This window comes from Ursus americanus, chromosome 36, assembly GCF_024610735.1.
Source record: "Ursus americanus isolate L20-20 chromosome 36, mUrsAme1.1.p, whole genome shotgun sequence".
NCBI lineage: Eukaryota > Metazoa > Chordata > Mammalia > Carnivora > Ursidae > Ursus > Ursus americanus.
The window spans coordinates 26,112,833-26,128,682 of record NC_142162.1 but is presented as its reverse complement, the minus strand read 5'-3'; the positions used below and the strand labels follow the sequence as shown (position 1 = coordinate 26,128,682).

The 15,850-nt window shown below is 39.2% G+C and overlaps 1 protein-coding gene across 7 annotated transcripts in view; it reads right to left on the bottom strand.

The window, feature by feature from the left end:
• The window catches only part of STARD9 (StAR related lipid transfer domain containing 9), a 123,855-nt gene that overhangs the window by 52,708 nt on the left and 55,297 nt on the right, over positions 1 to 15,850 (bottom strand). For 6 of the 7 annotated variants that reach the window (XR_006775218.2, XR_006775219.2, XR_006775222.2 and 3 more), the window contains 3 exons: positions 15,470 to 15,582; positions 3,137 to 3,206; positions 1,644 to 1,716 (listed from right to left, as the gene is read on the bottom strand). Coding sequence is in view for 4 of the 7 variants with exons in the window: in XM_045771576.2 (XP_045627532.2) it covers positions 1,644 to 1,716; positions 3,137 to 3,206; positions 15,470 to 15,582 (256 nt within the window). In the remaining 3 variants the exon portion in view is untranslated. Of the gene's footprint in view, positions 1 to 1,643; positions 1,717 to 3,136; positions 3,207 to 8,496; positions 9,386 to 15,469; positions 15,583 to 15,850 lie in introns of those variants that run through there. The other variant, XM_087859113.1, reaches the window with a different exon arrangement.

Sequence of the window (15,850 nt, the reverse complement as noted above, 5' to 3'; positions counted from 1 at the left end):
GACTCCCCGCTGAGCAGGGAGCCAGGCGGGGGGCTTGATCCCAGGACTCTGGGATCATGACCTGAGCCGAAGGCAGCTGCTTAACCAACTGAGCCACCCAGGCATCCCCAAACTGGATGATTTCTACTCAAGTTAGCTAGTTCTTCTGCCATTCTCGTATCTGCTCAAGTCCCACTACTTTTTTGTTTCAGTTATTGTACACTTCAATTCCAGGACCCCCATTTTATTTAAGAATTTCTATGATTTTATTGAAATTCCCTAGAGTCACTGGCATCACATTTTCCTTTAATTCTTTAAACATGGTTTCCTTCAGCTCCTTGAACATATTTATATTAATTGAAGTCTTTGTATGCTAAATCAAACATTTGGAGCACTTAGAATCAGTTTCCACTGACCGTTTCCGCCCCACACAACCATGGGTTGTACTTTCTTATTTCCTTTTGCATGTCTAATAATTTTTGGTTGAATACTAGACATTTTAGATAACATACTGCAACAACTCTGAATTCTGAATTTTCCATCTTGAGGGTAGTAGTGGTTGTTGTATGGTTTCTCTGGTAACTTGCCTGGGCTAAAAAAATCTCTAAAATCTCCCCAGCAATATGTAGCGAAAGAGGTCTCTTTTCAGTTTTATCCTTTAGTTGTTTTTAATTCTAAGCTTGGCCTTTTGGGGGCCACCCTCTGTCTGCATAGCTGAGTGTTCACCAAAGACTGGTCAGAAGTTATAATCAAACACCTCGAGCCAGTAAGATCTCTATTCTCTGTTGATGGATCTATGTGTGGCCTGGGAAATGCATTAAAAGTTCAGTTTTAGATTTAAGTCCTGCTCAATACAGGATATGTGAAGACCTTATTAAGCCCACTATGGCTGCATCAGTTTCTATCCCCAGATAATCTGCCAGTTCATTTCTTGCCTGACACAGACCTACAATCTCAGGCTAATGGAGCCACTGATCTCCTTGTTAGTTTGCCAGCAAGAGAGCCATTCTGACAATGATCCAAACCAAGTGAACTCCTCTAGCAGTGGTAGCAACAAAGTTGCTGGTTTTCACCACCTTCCATTCCCTGATTGAACTACCTCACTGACAGAGACAGGTAGGGATGGGAACAGCCCAAGGCAATACACCACAGATGTGCACTATTCTTACCTGTAATTCAGTAGTTTTCTTGAATAAATGTCTTGGTCTATTATATGATTCTGGTCTATTTTCTAGAGCAGAGAAATGGTTGTTTTGACAGTTTTTTCCAGGTTTATATAGTTGCTTTTGGGGGATAATATTTGTTGACCTACTCACTCCTAATAGAAGTAAATCTTCTACTTTTTCATTTTAATGCTTATTTTCATGCCAATCTTCCTTCTTATTTTAATGCTTATACTGATCACATAGATATAAAAGTACTTTGAAATGTTAAAAGTAAAATATAAGTTGAATATATTTTGATTAGTCTTTATGAAACTGCCTCTACCCTTTCTGTCGTAGGGCTTAGTAGAGTGTATGTGGGTCCTCCTTATAGCACTAGGTCATAGGAGAGGACCTGTCAATGAAAAGGTAGGAAAAAGGAAAAGAAATAGGAAGAACACAAGAAAGCAGTCAAAGGGGACTAGGAAGGAAGAAATCTAAGCAAATAAAGGGGTAACCAACCTGTGTATAGTAGATAGTGAAGATGGCATGGGATCTGCTGCTGGCCTCATGAACATGAGTAGCTGCTGTGATTCTGTGTACATAAAGGAAAACAATTAGGATAAGTATTGTTTATGCATGGTGGATCCTTAAGAATCCATGGGGAACACAAGAAATGTTAGTGCCAAGGTTCACAGGTGAGAATCATAAAACATCCATATTTAGTCCAGTTTAGTTAGGAGGGTGGTCCAAAGATGGCAAAAGCAGCATTCTAGGTACTGATATCTGAGAATAAAAGGCAGTGTAGCTTCATATTAAACCACATTAGAACATTTTTGAAGCAACAGAAGCAAAAATCGGAGTTGAAAAGGGGAATACTAGAGTGTCATCAACCTGGAAGAATACCCCTAAAACAGACCCATTTAAGTAGGACAAATGGAGGTAGAGAGCTTACTGGAGAAGCGTCAAAGACAGAGAAAGTAAAATGTGATTAAACAGTAATTATTAATCTTACAGTATCAGAAATGAGATCTTGAATTCTGTCAATGTCATACTTAATGCCAGGTGAAATTCATAACCTTCTTTAGAAATTCATTGCAATATTAATCTTTAAAGTCACAGGAGTCATCCCTTCATCTAAATCTAAGTCAATCATATTTCAGTTTAAGATCATGTCATTGACTTATGTTCTTAGAGGAACTAGAGAATTGAATAAGAGTCAAACTCCAAAGGCAGGTCTCATGACTCAAGGACAGAAAAGGTGAAGCCTGACACTTAAAGATCAAGGAACCCAGGGTATCCTGAAGACCAGAGGCAAGTGCCTCCAGGATAGTTCCATGAAAACCAAGGAGTAGAATGTTAAATTTAAAGTTCTTCCTTTATGGTCAATTAACGTGGACTTGCTACTAATAGGGTAAAAAGAAGACTAAATCCCAACATTTTTTCCAGGTAAAAAAGACTATTCTTTCAGGCATATACTAATAACAGTCTGGGTATTTCCTAGTAACTAACAATAATGAAATATTATCATAATTTACAATAGCTTATAGGAAAGTCTACAGTGCTTATTCATAGCAGATTCAAAACAGTCTTTTTTGGGGAGTCTTTACAAGTATGTAAAACTAGAAGAAAAATGGTTTTCTGAAACACTTTAAATGACATTGGATCTTATTTCTATGAAGCCTACAGAGAGGACAATGCAGGCGTGAATCTTTTCTTCAGTCAAAAAGTTATATGTTATAAGACAAAGCAAAGGATAACTCTGGGCTTACTGCCTAATATTACTATATCCAGAACAAACTCCAGCTTTACTACTAGTAAGAAATGCACAAAATCTTAGCCACTGCCCGTTACCCTGGGTACATTACTGAGAAATGGCCTGAGAAATGGTTCTGAGAAAGGCCTCCTGATTGTGAATGTGGGGAAGCTGCAGGGAGAAGTACTCCAAAGGGGGATGAGCACACAGGAAAGAAGAATGAGACTGAAAGAAGGACAGCAACAAATAAACCTGTTACCTGTTTGCTATTCCCTCCTCCAAGAGTTGAATTACTTGCTTATAGTTGGTAACTACATGTTGAGATAAACCTATCAGATTTGTGAGGGAGGAAAAAAGAAAATAAAATATTTGGTAAAATTAACTTCTTCCTGTAGGTCATTAACTTTATCCTATTTTAATCATTTGGTAGACAAGAATGAGAGAACTTGACTAAATTTCCTAAGATAAATTAAACCAACTAATTTTTATGGGAAGCATTATGATAGGCTCTGGAAACACAGGTCTCTGCCCTCACAGAGAATGTAGTCCAGAATTCATAGAGTGGTTAGGCTAACAACAATTTAGCTATATAGGGTAAAAGAAAAGTTCTTATATTACCTCATTTGGCCCTCTCAAAATTGCTGAGGTAAACAGATGCTATGTGTCCCACAAGATGGCAGACTCCATTTGGCATGCAAAACATACAGTACATACATCCCTACCCAAACGCAGTTTACAATCGTAAGAAGTTATACTATACAACATAATATGCCCAAATACCACAGGAGTAGAAGAGATAATAAATGCTAAGGCAATCAGAGGAGTGGCCAGGGCAAGCACCATGGAGGAAGTGAGACTTGAATTTAGTCACTGAAGAATGGGTAGGCTTCAGATAGGTGAAGAGGAGCTTAGGACATGAAAGTCAGTCTTTGTGGGTGATTATTGACCAAATCAAAAAGTGCCTTCACAACTGAATCAGCGATATAAGGACAAACTAACTTTGGCGGCTCATCAGTAAATATAATGACACTAGAAATTAATAAAGCAATTTCAGCACTGACTGGATTTCTTTATATTAAGAAATTACTGTTAAAACCACAATGAGATATCACCTCACACCTGTCAGAATGGCTAAAATCAAAAACACAAGAAACAACAAACGTTGGTGAGAAGGTAGTGAAAAGGGAGCCCTTGTGCATTATTGGTGGAATGCAAACTGGTACAGACACTGTGGGAAACAGTATGGAGATTCCTTAAAAAATTAAAAACAGAACTACCATATGGTCCGGTAATTCCACTATTTACCCAAAGAATACAAAAACTCTAATTTGAAAAGACACATGCACCCCTATGCTTATAGCATTATTCACAATAGCCACAATATGGAAGCAGCCCAGTGTCCATCAATAGATGAACAGATAAAGAAACTGTGGCATAGATATACAATTGAATATTACTCAGCCATAGATAAGAATGAAATCTTGCCATTCGCAAAAACATGGATGGGACTAGAGATTATAATGCTAAGTGAGATAAGTCAGAGAAAGACAAATACCATATGATTTCACTCATGTACGGAATTTAAGAAACCAGACAAATGAACAAAGAAAAAAAAGAAATAAAAAAATAGACTCTTAAATATTTGGAGAACAAACTGATGGTTATTGGAGGGGACATAGGTGTGGGAATGGATAAAATAGGTGATGGGCATTAAGAATTCCTTATCATGATGAGCACTGAGTAATGTATAGAATTGTTGAATCACTGTATTATATACCTAAAACTAATACAAGACTGTATATTAACTATACTGGATATAAAATAAAATTTAAAAATAAATTCTACAACAGAAACTAATGATACACTGTATGTTAATAAAATGAATTTAAATAAAATAAAAAATAAAAATAAAATTGAAAATGAAATAAAATAATAAAATTATTATTATTTAGATGTTATAATAATTTTGGGGCTATGTTTTTTAAAAATCATGCCTTATCTTCTAGGGCTATGTCCTAAAATATTATAGATGAATTTATGTGACATCTGTAATTTGCCTCAACACAGGATGAAGGGAGGTGGACAGGAATACAGATAGAAATGGCCAAGGCTTAATGATTATTTTAACTGGGTAATGGGTACACAGGGGTTCATGATATTAGCCTATTTTTGTGTATGTTCAAAATTCTCTATAATAAAAAGAGTTTAAATTTTTAAAATTATTTATTTATTTATTTGAGAGAGAGAGAGCATGTGAGCATGGGGGAGGGTCAGAGGGAGAGAACCCCCAAACAGACTACCCGCTGAGCATGGAGCCCAACACGGGGCCCAATCTCACGACCCTGGGATCACGACCTGATCTAAAACCAAGATGATCCACCCAGGTGCCGCAAAGAGTTTTAAAAATTTAACCAAGAATGGGGACTTTAGGGGCGCCTGGGTGGCACAGCGGTTAAGCGTCTGCCTTCGGCTCAGGGCGTGATCCCGGCGGTCTGGGATCGAGCCCCACATCAGGCTCCTCCACCATGAGCTGCTTCTTCCTCTCCCACTCCCCCTGCTTGTGTTCCCTCTCTCGCTGGCTGTCTCTCTGTCGAATAAATAAATAAAATCTTAAAAAAAAAAAAAGAATGGGGACTTTATGCTTTGGGTAATGGCAAATGAGATAACACAAACCAATCCTTCCAGTAAAGACTATTAGAAAAATCTGGACAAAATATTAAAGACATAAGCTTTAAGGCACAGAGGGCTAACCAGATAGCAAAAATTTTCTAGGCCATATATTGGGGGAAGATGGAAGTCCAGAGAAATGAGGCCAGCATTTGGAGCCACTTTTCCTCTGAAGTCATTTGCCATATCTTGAGGGCAACTGACTGAGAGCAGTTCTCTTGACAACCTCACATGCCTAGGAAGATACAGACCGCAGTCCAGAGCCTACTCAGAGTTGCCCTATAGAATCCTACTTGAGTTGGAAACCAAAAGGGCTAAAACACAGGAATAAGGTTGAGTTAGAAGTAAGCAGCCTTTGGGGTGCCTGGGAGGCTCAGCTGGTTAAGCGTCCATGGTTAAGCTTTTGATTTCCACTCAGGTCGTGATCTCAAGGTTGTGAGATTGAGTGCCGCATTGGCTCCACACACTGGGCATGGAAACTGCTTAAGATTCTCTCTCTCCCTCTCCCTTTGCCCCTCCCCTATCTCACACACACAAAAAAAAGTCTTTGAAGGGACTGTAGCTCAGTTTTTTATTTCTATAAACAATTAAGCAAATACCATCTGGCACAAAATTATAACAAACCAAAATCCAAGTATACCTGGCAATAAATAAATGAGAACCAGCAAAAATAGATGCAATAAAATTCAGATATTGGGGTTAGAGTAACTTTAAAGTATCTCTGCTTGCCATTTTCAAGGAACTGAAAAACAAGATTATAAATTTTCAGAGAAAATTGAAAGCTATAATGAAAGGATCAAATGGAGATCTGGAAAATAAAAAGTACTAAAGTGAAAATAAGTATTCAATATCTAAGTTTAATAGGTTAAACACAGCTGGAAAAAATAGTGAACAAAAAGATAGGTCAGAATCAAATATCCAAAATAAAGCACAGAAAGACAAAATATAAGAAACAGAGATGAGAGGGGAAGAATCATAGCACATACAGGGAATAGATCTAACACACCTGTAAGTGGAATTACAAAAGGAATGAGTGGAGTAAAAGCAATTACTAAAACAATGGCTAAAAAATGTCCACAACTGATAAAGAGGTATTAAACCACAGATTCAAGAAGCACGCGCGCGCACACGCACACACACACACACACCTGAAAATCTACCCCTACATACTTCATGGTAAACTGGTGAAAACTAAAAACAAAGAGAAAAATCTTTTTACTCTAAGATTTTATTTATTTATTTGACAGAGAGCACAAGCAGGGGGAGCAGCAGGGAGAGGGAGCAAAGAGCCCAAAACGGAGCTCAATCCCAGGACCCTGGGATCATGACCTGAATCAAAGGCAGATGCTTAATCGACAAAGCCACTCAGGTGCCCCACAAAGAGAAAAATCTTAAAGGAATTACTGAGAGATTATTTCTCAAAAGAAACAATGGAAGGCAGAAGACAATGGAATAAATTTTAAATGGTGAAAGAAAATAACTACCAACTTAAAATTCTATACTCAATGAAATCCTCTTCAAGAATAAAGAAGAAATAAAGATAATTTCAACCAACAGAAAGTGAAGAGAATTTGTCAATAGACCCACAATGGAAGAAAGACTAAAGAGTATTCTTAAGGCTGAGGGAAAATCCCAGAGAGAAGGTAGGACATTAAAAAAAAAAAAAAAAAAAGGTAGAGCCACAAAAATGGCATATAAAGAAGGGATAAATGGAGTTCAAGTCTTCTAAGGTTCTCTCATTGTCTAGGAAGAAGTCAAAGAACCAGCTAATAATAAACTTTAATTCAATGATCCATGTTGTAATCTTTACAGGAACTACTAAAATAATAGTAAGACAATGTACAAATAGTAAGCTAACAGAGGAGAAATACAGAATTTTAAAATTTAACCCAAAAGACATGAAAGTAGGGCAAAAGGAACATAAAACAGAAAATGTAAAGAAAAAACACATGGTGATAAATTTAAACCTAATTAAATTAGTAATTATATTAAAAATAAACAGACCCACTTACTCAAAAGATCAAAATTGTGATGCTACCTAAAAGAAAGCAAAAGCCAAATAAATATTTTTGTAGGAAATGCATCTAAAACATGTACAGAAATGTTGAAAGCATAAAAAAGATAAAAATGCAAATACTAACCAAAGGACATTGACGTGGATGGAACTGGAGGGTATTATGCTGAGTAAAATACGTCAATCAGAGAAAGCCAATTATCATATGGTTTCACTCGTATGTGGAATATAGGAAACAGCACAGAGGATCATAGGGGAAGGGAGGGAAAACTGAATGGGAAGTCACCAGAGTCATGACAGTGAGACCAAGAGTCACAAGCTCTAGTGACTGAGCCAGCCAGGCGCCCCAAAGAAGTCCTACATTTAAATGACTCCTTATACATAAAGTGTAAGAGGATGGGACGCCAGGGTGGCTCAGTCAGTTAGGCATCTGCCTTCAGCTCAGGGCATGATCCCAGGGTCCTCAGATAGATTCCTACAGTGGGCTCCTTCCTCAGTGGGGAGCCTGCTTCTCCCTCTGCCTGCCGCTCCCTGTTTGTGCTCTCTCTGACAAATTTTAAAAGAATATCTTTAAAAAAAAGTGTAAGAGAATATTACACTTCATGCAAAAGCATCTTTAAAATTTAGAGGGAATAGATTTTTCTTAGAAAAATACAATCTACTGGGATGCCTGGGTGGCTCAGTCGGTTAGGTGCTCAACTCTTGATTTCCGCTGGGGTCATGATCTCAGGGTTGTGGGATCGAGCCCCCCATCTGGCTCTACGCTGGGAATGGAACCTGCCTAGGATTTTTCTCTCCCTCTCCCCCTACACCCCCTGCTCTGTGCGGGCTGGCGCACTCTCTCTCTCAAAAAAGAAAGAAAAATACAATCTACCAAAATTGATGCAATAAACAGAGTATCTGAAAGAAATCAAATATATAATTTTAAACCTTCTCACAAAAAAACACAGCTGGCTGGGGCGCCTGGGTGGTACAGTCGTTGAGCGTCTGCCTTCTGCTCAGGGCGTGATCCCAGCGTTCTGGGATCGAGCCCCACATCAGGCTCCTCCGTTAAGAGCCTGCTTCTTCCTCTCCCACTCCCCCTGCTTGTGTTCCCTCTCTCGCTGGCTGTCTCTCTCTGTCAAATAAATAAATAAAAATCTTTAAAAAAAAAAAAAAACACACAGCTGGCTTTGCCAGGAAATTCTACCAAATATTTAAGGAGGAAATAACCCCGATCTTACAAAAAACCTTTCACAAAATAGAAAAAGAATATATCTCAGTTCCTTTTAGGAAACAAATACAATGTTTATACCTAAACCTAAGGAGGGAGAAGCAGAAGAGTAGGAAGAAGAGAAGAGGGAGAAGTAGAGGAGGAAGAGAAGGAACAGGACAAGGAGGATGATTAATTTCACTCTTGAACATAGATGCAATAAGCCCAAATAAAATATCAGAAATCCAAACCCAGCAACATATAAAAAGAATAATATATCACAACAAAGTTGGGTCTATTCCAGGAATGCAAGATTGCTGTAACTTTCAAAAATCAATCAGTATGTGGATAAAGAAGATGTGGTATATATATATACAACAGAAGATTACTCAGCCATCAAAAAGAATGAAATCTTGCCTTTGCAGTGATGTGGATGGAAATAGAGGGTTATTAGGCTAAGTGAAATAAGTCAGTCAGAGAAAGACAAATACCATATGATTTCACTCATATCTGGAATTTAAAACAAAACAGATGAACATAGGGGAAGGGAAGGAAAAATAAAATAAGATAAAAACAGAGGGAGACAAATCATAAATGACTCTTAACTGTAGGAAACAAACTGAGGGTTGCTGGAGGGGGTGGGTGGGGTAATGGGGTAAATGGGTGATGGGCATTAAGGAGGGCACTTGATGTAATGAGCACTGGGTATTATATGCAACTGATGAGTCACTAAATTCTACCCCTGAAACTAAACACTATATGTTAACTAAATGGAATTTAAATTTTAAAAAAATTTAAGTATTTCCTCATCTACAGGAAAAAAAAACTAAAAACCAAAAAAAATCAATCAGTATAATTAATCACATTAGCAGGATAAAGGACAAAAGTCATATGCTATAGAAAAGCACTTGTAAAACCACAGTAATTTTTTTAAAAGATTTTATTTATTTATTTATTTATTTATTTATTTATTTATTTATTTGAGAGAGAGAGAGAAAGTACAGAGTGAGAAGCAGACTCCCACTGAGCAGAGCCAGATGCAGGATTTGATCCCAGGACCCTGAGTTCATGACCTGAGCTGAGGGCACATGCTTAACCGGCTGAGCCAACCAGGCATCCCAAAACACAGTAATTTTATTAAAACATTTCTAGCACCCCTTCTATTTCCCTTCCCTGCACAATTTAGTCCTAAAATTACCAAGTTGAACAGAGCAAGGCAGGCAAGCATGAAGGTGAGGGCCTGCAGTGATGCAGAGCAGGGTGAAGAACCTGAAGGGAGAGGGAGGGCTTCCACATAGGGCTTGCCTGGTACGGCCGAGACTAAGCCTGAGCAGGGTGGAAAGGGTATCCACACAAAGGGAAGGCCTGGCATGAGAGTGGGGTGAGGAGGGTGACCACACATGTGGCAGCCTGGCCCAGAGAGTCAGAGCCTGAGGGGGCTGAAGGGAGCATCCTCTATGGAGGCAGCCCAGGCATGGTGAACAGGGCTTCCATGTCAGAGTGGGGAGGTAGCCCAGCAAAGGGATACAAAGACCAAGAGGGGTACAGAATACACCTGCACAGTGGGGAGCTAAGGGACAGGCAGCCCCACACAGAGTACTGGAACTGTGGTGGCAGGGCCCAGCAGAGGGTGTCTAAGCACAGCCAGGTGAGGCAGGTACCCACATGAGAGAGAGGAGAACAATGGCAAGGAGACTGATTATATGTCGGAGGGCAGATCAAAGAAGTAATTCCCCTGTTAAACAAAAGAATTACAGGAGCGCCTGGGTGGCTCAGTCAGTTGGGCATCCTACTCTTGGTTTCCACTCAGGTGCAGTCGTGGGATCCATATCGGGCTCTGCACTCAGAGAGGAGTCTGCTTGAGATTCTCTCCCTTTTCCTCTGCCCCTCCCTTTGTTTGCATTCTCTCTCTCTCTCAAATATATAAATCTTTTTAAAAAATAAAATAAAGGAATTACAAATATGAAAAGGGAGAAATCGAGAATGAACTCTGCTGTGTTGGACTGCAATTAGAGTTACTGGCGTGAACACAGATTACCTAGCCCCGTCCACTCAGAGGGACAAGTTGCAATATCAATAACAACAGGCATACCTAGCACCCCCACCTTATTTTTAGCTTCTAAATACTATTCCCCAGTAAAAAAGAAGAAGTGTGATAAATAAAAATAAAAAGAAATGACTGATTCCAAGACTGAGGCAAAGAAAGTAGAAGATTAGCCTGGAACACATCTGTGCCGGAAAACAAGGAGGTGCTCAAAGAATAACAGTGATCTGTCAAAATGTCACATAAGTGCACTTGAAAGGGATTCCATTGACTAAATCTGGAATAATTTGAGCATCAAAAATAAAAAAATCACAGTAACAGAAGATAATTCATTGAATAAAATAGATAAGCATGAATCTATACTGACATAAATACATCCCAAACTGGATGAAGATGGGATGTGTACATGATTTCACAGTACTGCCCCACAAACACTTGCTGATTACAAAAGGAAAACAGCAATTTTTTATTGAAGAAGGTTGCCATATATCACCTTCATAATCATGAGTTATGGGATAAATCAAAGTTGTACACCACTTGATGGTTGTAAAGTTCATGAAAGTTTAAGAGAGACCAAGGAATCTTTCCAGACCAAAGAACACTAGAGAGACACTATAACAAAACGCAACACGTGATTCTCAAATGGGCAATTATTGGGACAATTAGGGAAATTTAAATGGGCTTTAACCATTAGATGGTGGTAACATGCCAAAGTTAATTTCCTGATGTGGGTGGTTATGTTGTAATTATACAGGAGAACGTTCCTGTTTGGACGAATGGAGTGAAAATATCTTAAAATAATCAGGGGAGATGGGTCATTAGATTAGCAATTCACTCTCAAATGGTTCAAGAAAAAAGATCTTTAAGGGCGCCTGGGTGGCACGTTGTTAAGCGTCTGCCTTCGGCTCAGGGCGTGATCCCAGCATTCTAGGATCGAGCCCCACATCAGGCTCCTCCGCTAGGAGCCTGCTTCTTCCTCTCCCACTCCCCCTGCTTGTGTTCCCTCTCTCGCTGGCTGTCTCTGTCAAATAAGTAAATAAAATCTTTAAAAAAAAAGAAAAATCTTTATACTGTACTTGCAACTTTTTAAAAAGTTTAAAAAATTAAAAACAAAAACTCTTAAAAAAACTAGGAAAGGGGTGCCAGGGTGGCTCAGTCCGTTAAGCATCTGCCTTTGGCTCAGGTCATGATCCCAGGGTCCTGGGATTGAGCCTCGAGTTTCACTCCCTGCTCAGCGGGGAGCCTGCTTCTCCCTCTCCCTCTGCTCCTTCCTCTGCTTTTGCTATCTCTCTCTCTAATAAATAAATGAAATCTTAAAAAAAAAAAAAAACTAGGCGAAAAAGAGAATTCCCTTAATCTGCTAAGGCAATGTTTCTCAAAGCTGGTCCAAAGACTAAGGCCAGTTCTCAAACTATTATTGGTACAATGAGATACATACAGAAATTGAGAGTATTAGCAACATTTACAACAATGTGACAGAGTGATTTTATATCTTACAAATTTGTAAAAATTTTGGGCTTGTAATTAAGATGTCGTTTTCATTTTTTTAGTAATTCATCTTTACTTTATCTAAGTGTTAGTTGGCCATACACTGGAATTTTAAACAAACAAATAAAAAACACCCGGTTCTTTGTAGGGCACCTGGGTGGTGCAGTCAGTAAAGTGGCCAGCTCTTCATTTCAGCTCAGGTCATGATCTCAGGAGCCCCACATTAGGCTCCACGCTCAGCAGGGAATGTACTTGAGGATTCTCTCGATCCCCCTGCCCCTCCTCCCACTTGCACACATGCACACACTCTCAAATAAATAAATCTTTAAAAAAAACAAACAAACCTGGGCTGGGTTAGCATGTGATGGATATTAACGAGGGCATGTACTACAATAAGCACTGGATGTTATACACAAACACTACATCAAAAACTAATGACTAACATTAAAAAAAAAAACACCTCGTCCTTTGTTACATTTTTACAAGTGTGTGATAAAGAATATTTATTAAAAACAAATGCTATAGCAAACTTCATACTTAATGGTATAATGTTGAAGCTTTCCCCTGGAAACAAGACTAAATACTATTAGCACTTTTATTTAATATGGTACCAGAAGTCCTAGTAAGTGCAGAAAGACTAGGGGAAAAAAGGTTTAAGAATTAAAAAGAGAAAAGAATTAAAGAATTAAAAAGAAAAAAACTTTTATGCAGATTGACACACAGAAAATACAAAAAATAATATTTTTTGGCAATGCAATTACCTACCTCCAACACCTCCTGCTTTGTACCAATCCCTTTATGTTAAGATAAAGGCCAAGGCAAAAACACATTATCTTTTTTTCACTTAAATGACACCTCAGACCCTGTAACCGCTGGCCTCTTAAGTGTGCTTTGTACAGGCCTGTGTACATTTCAGATTTCAACTTAACCGGTCATCTAATAAATAAACTTTTAAATGGAACGTAATAGGCTACCCCCTTCCTTTCCTTTGATTTAGGCAACTATCAAGTTCTAGCTCACAATTCTGAACTAGAACTCTAAGTTCTTATGTCTTCATTATTTCCTGTGACACTCTGAATAGTATAAGTATCTAGCAGGTATCCAATAAATGCCCGTAGAATTGGTTTCAAGCAGAAACCACTTTCCACTTGGGAATTATATTCACAGAATATATGAGCCCGAAGATAGAGATACATAGACACAGATACAGGCAGGCGGGCAGATAATATAAATAAATGAATGAAAAAGCAAACATTAAAAAAACTAAAAGTTTGCTGTCAGGTGCTTGCGTGGCTCAGTCAGTTAAGCATCTGACTCCTGACTTAAGCTCAGGACATGATCTCAGGGTTGTGAGATCAAGCCCTGTGTCGGGCTCCACGCTCAGCAGGCAGTCTGCTTGAGATTCTTTCCCTCTCCCTCTGTCCTTCCCTCTGTTTGCACACGTGCATGCTCGCTCTCTCTCTCAAATAAATAAATAAAATCTTTTTTAAAAAGTTTGCTGCAATGCCATCAGAAGGTAGTAATAGAAATAATAGTTCAATGTGACTATTCTGGTTCTTGGCTTCCACTGATGGCACTATACTAGAGTTCAAGCTCCTTCACTAAGAAATGGGGGGACTATTGACCTATATTTGTCATGATTTGAGAAATTCCAGACCAACTTTCAAAAATGTGTAACCCAAAGGACCTAAGAGACCTTTTGCTGGGTAGAATTATTTCCTACCAACCATCTTCCTCCCCGACAAGGGTTCACTCTATGAAGGTCCAAAAGAGCCCTGAGATTTCAGTCTAGTTCCTGTCACTGGCCTTAGGTATATGACCCAAGCTCAATGACCTTTTATAAGTTCCTACCTTCTCTGGGTTTCAAGTACTATGCTGATCAAAGAATCTACAATCACAGGTCTCCTTGATGTACAGGATTCTATCCCACTCATCTCTTCCTATCCTAGGCAAGGTTCCCAGTTCCAACCCTGCTCCAACTAGCTGTGTGACTTTGGGAACACCCTGTAACTTCTTGCAGCTTCATTTTAGCTTCTGTGCAATGGGGACACTTGGACTACATCTGAGGTCTCCTCTAGTTACTGCCCCTACCACACACACACACACAGACACATTAAAATAAAATACAAAGGTAAGAAATTTTGACACTACTCCATCAACTCCTGGTCTGCCCTCAAAGTACTGCTTTACACAGAAATGTACATTCACAGAGTTTTATGAAGTAAACTCCACTGGCTCCCAGCAAAGCAAATGGTTTTTGTTTTGTTTTGTTTCCAGGCTGCTGTTTATGATGGAACATTTGAGGAAAAACACAGGTGGCAGAATCAGTGACTGGCACACTCCATAAGCCATGCCCTGATAAAGAAGAGACCCGCTCTTGATCTTGCATGTCCCTTGCTTTGTCAGGATTTAAATTAGCATATTTCTGAAGGAACAGAAGCATAAAATTCATGTGTTGCTTTTTATAAGTGGCCTGAAAGGGTAAAAACTTCCTCCACAAAAGAACACAACCGTTCCTACTTAATAGTAAGACCTAGCCTAACAGAATAAGATGATGGTACCAAACACCAAATATCAGCACTTAATAAGGAAGCAGCTCAGACCCGTGCCATGTGTGACATCTCCTCATCTCCCTTTTGCCACCAGTGAGAGGAACTACCCTGAAAAGGAGATGAGCTGACCTGAGACTCAGACCACAGACCCCACCTTATTTCATGCCACTTCCCCCCTCATTCTCCATGCTTTAGACACACTGGCCTCCTTGAAACCACCCAGTCCTTAGGGCTCTTGCTCATGCTGCTCCTTCTACCAGAATCACTCTTCCCCTCACTACACCATTCTTCACATCATTGGTTCCTGAATCTCCTCAAAGCATTTCCTGACCATGCCATGCAGATGGACTATCTACACTGCCCACTGTTCTTTTCTATCACAAGATCTAATTATTTATTAGTCTTTATCACAACTTGTAATTAAGTGTTTATTTTCTGCCTCACCCCCACAAGACTATAAGCCTGCCTATGAGGGCAGGACTGTCTTTTCCATTTATTGTTACTTATCCAACATCTAATACAGTAGGTGGAACATAGCAAGTTTCATTATACATTTGTTAAATGAATCAGTGACCATTTGGAAAGCTTCCCAGAATTCAGTTTGGTCTCAGACCTCCAAGACCACAGTGGCTCACCTTGTACATAGGGCCCCATCTCTGGATGCTCTCTGACACGCAGAGTGTAGGACTTTTTTTGATCAGATTGCTTCAGCAGATCCCGTACTCGTTCATTATAGATTTCCAGGAAACTAGAGGCGTGAAGAACAAGGCACATAATCAGATTTTGGAAAATGGTGACATCTTCTCAAAATTACATTTTGAAAAAAGGCAACATAGTTAGATTTGGGAAAAAAGTGGAGAAAACACTAAGCCAAGAACCAGAAGGCCGTAATTCTTGATCTAGTTCTACCTCTGATACTCTAAGACCTTGACCATGCCAGGGGTCCCCCTTGAGTCTCTTTCTACGTGTGCACAATTGTGTTGCCACATTAGCTGTCATCACTTCACAGTTGTAGG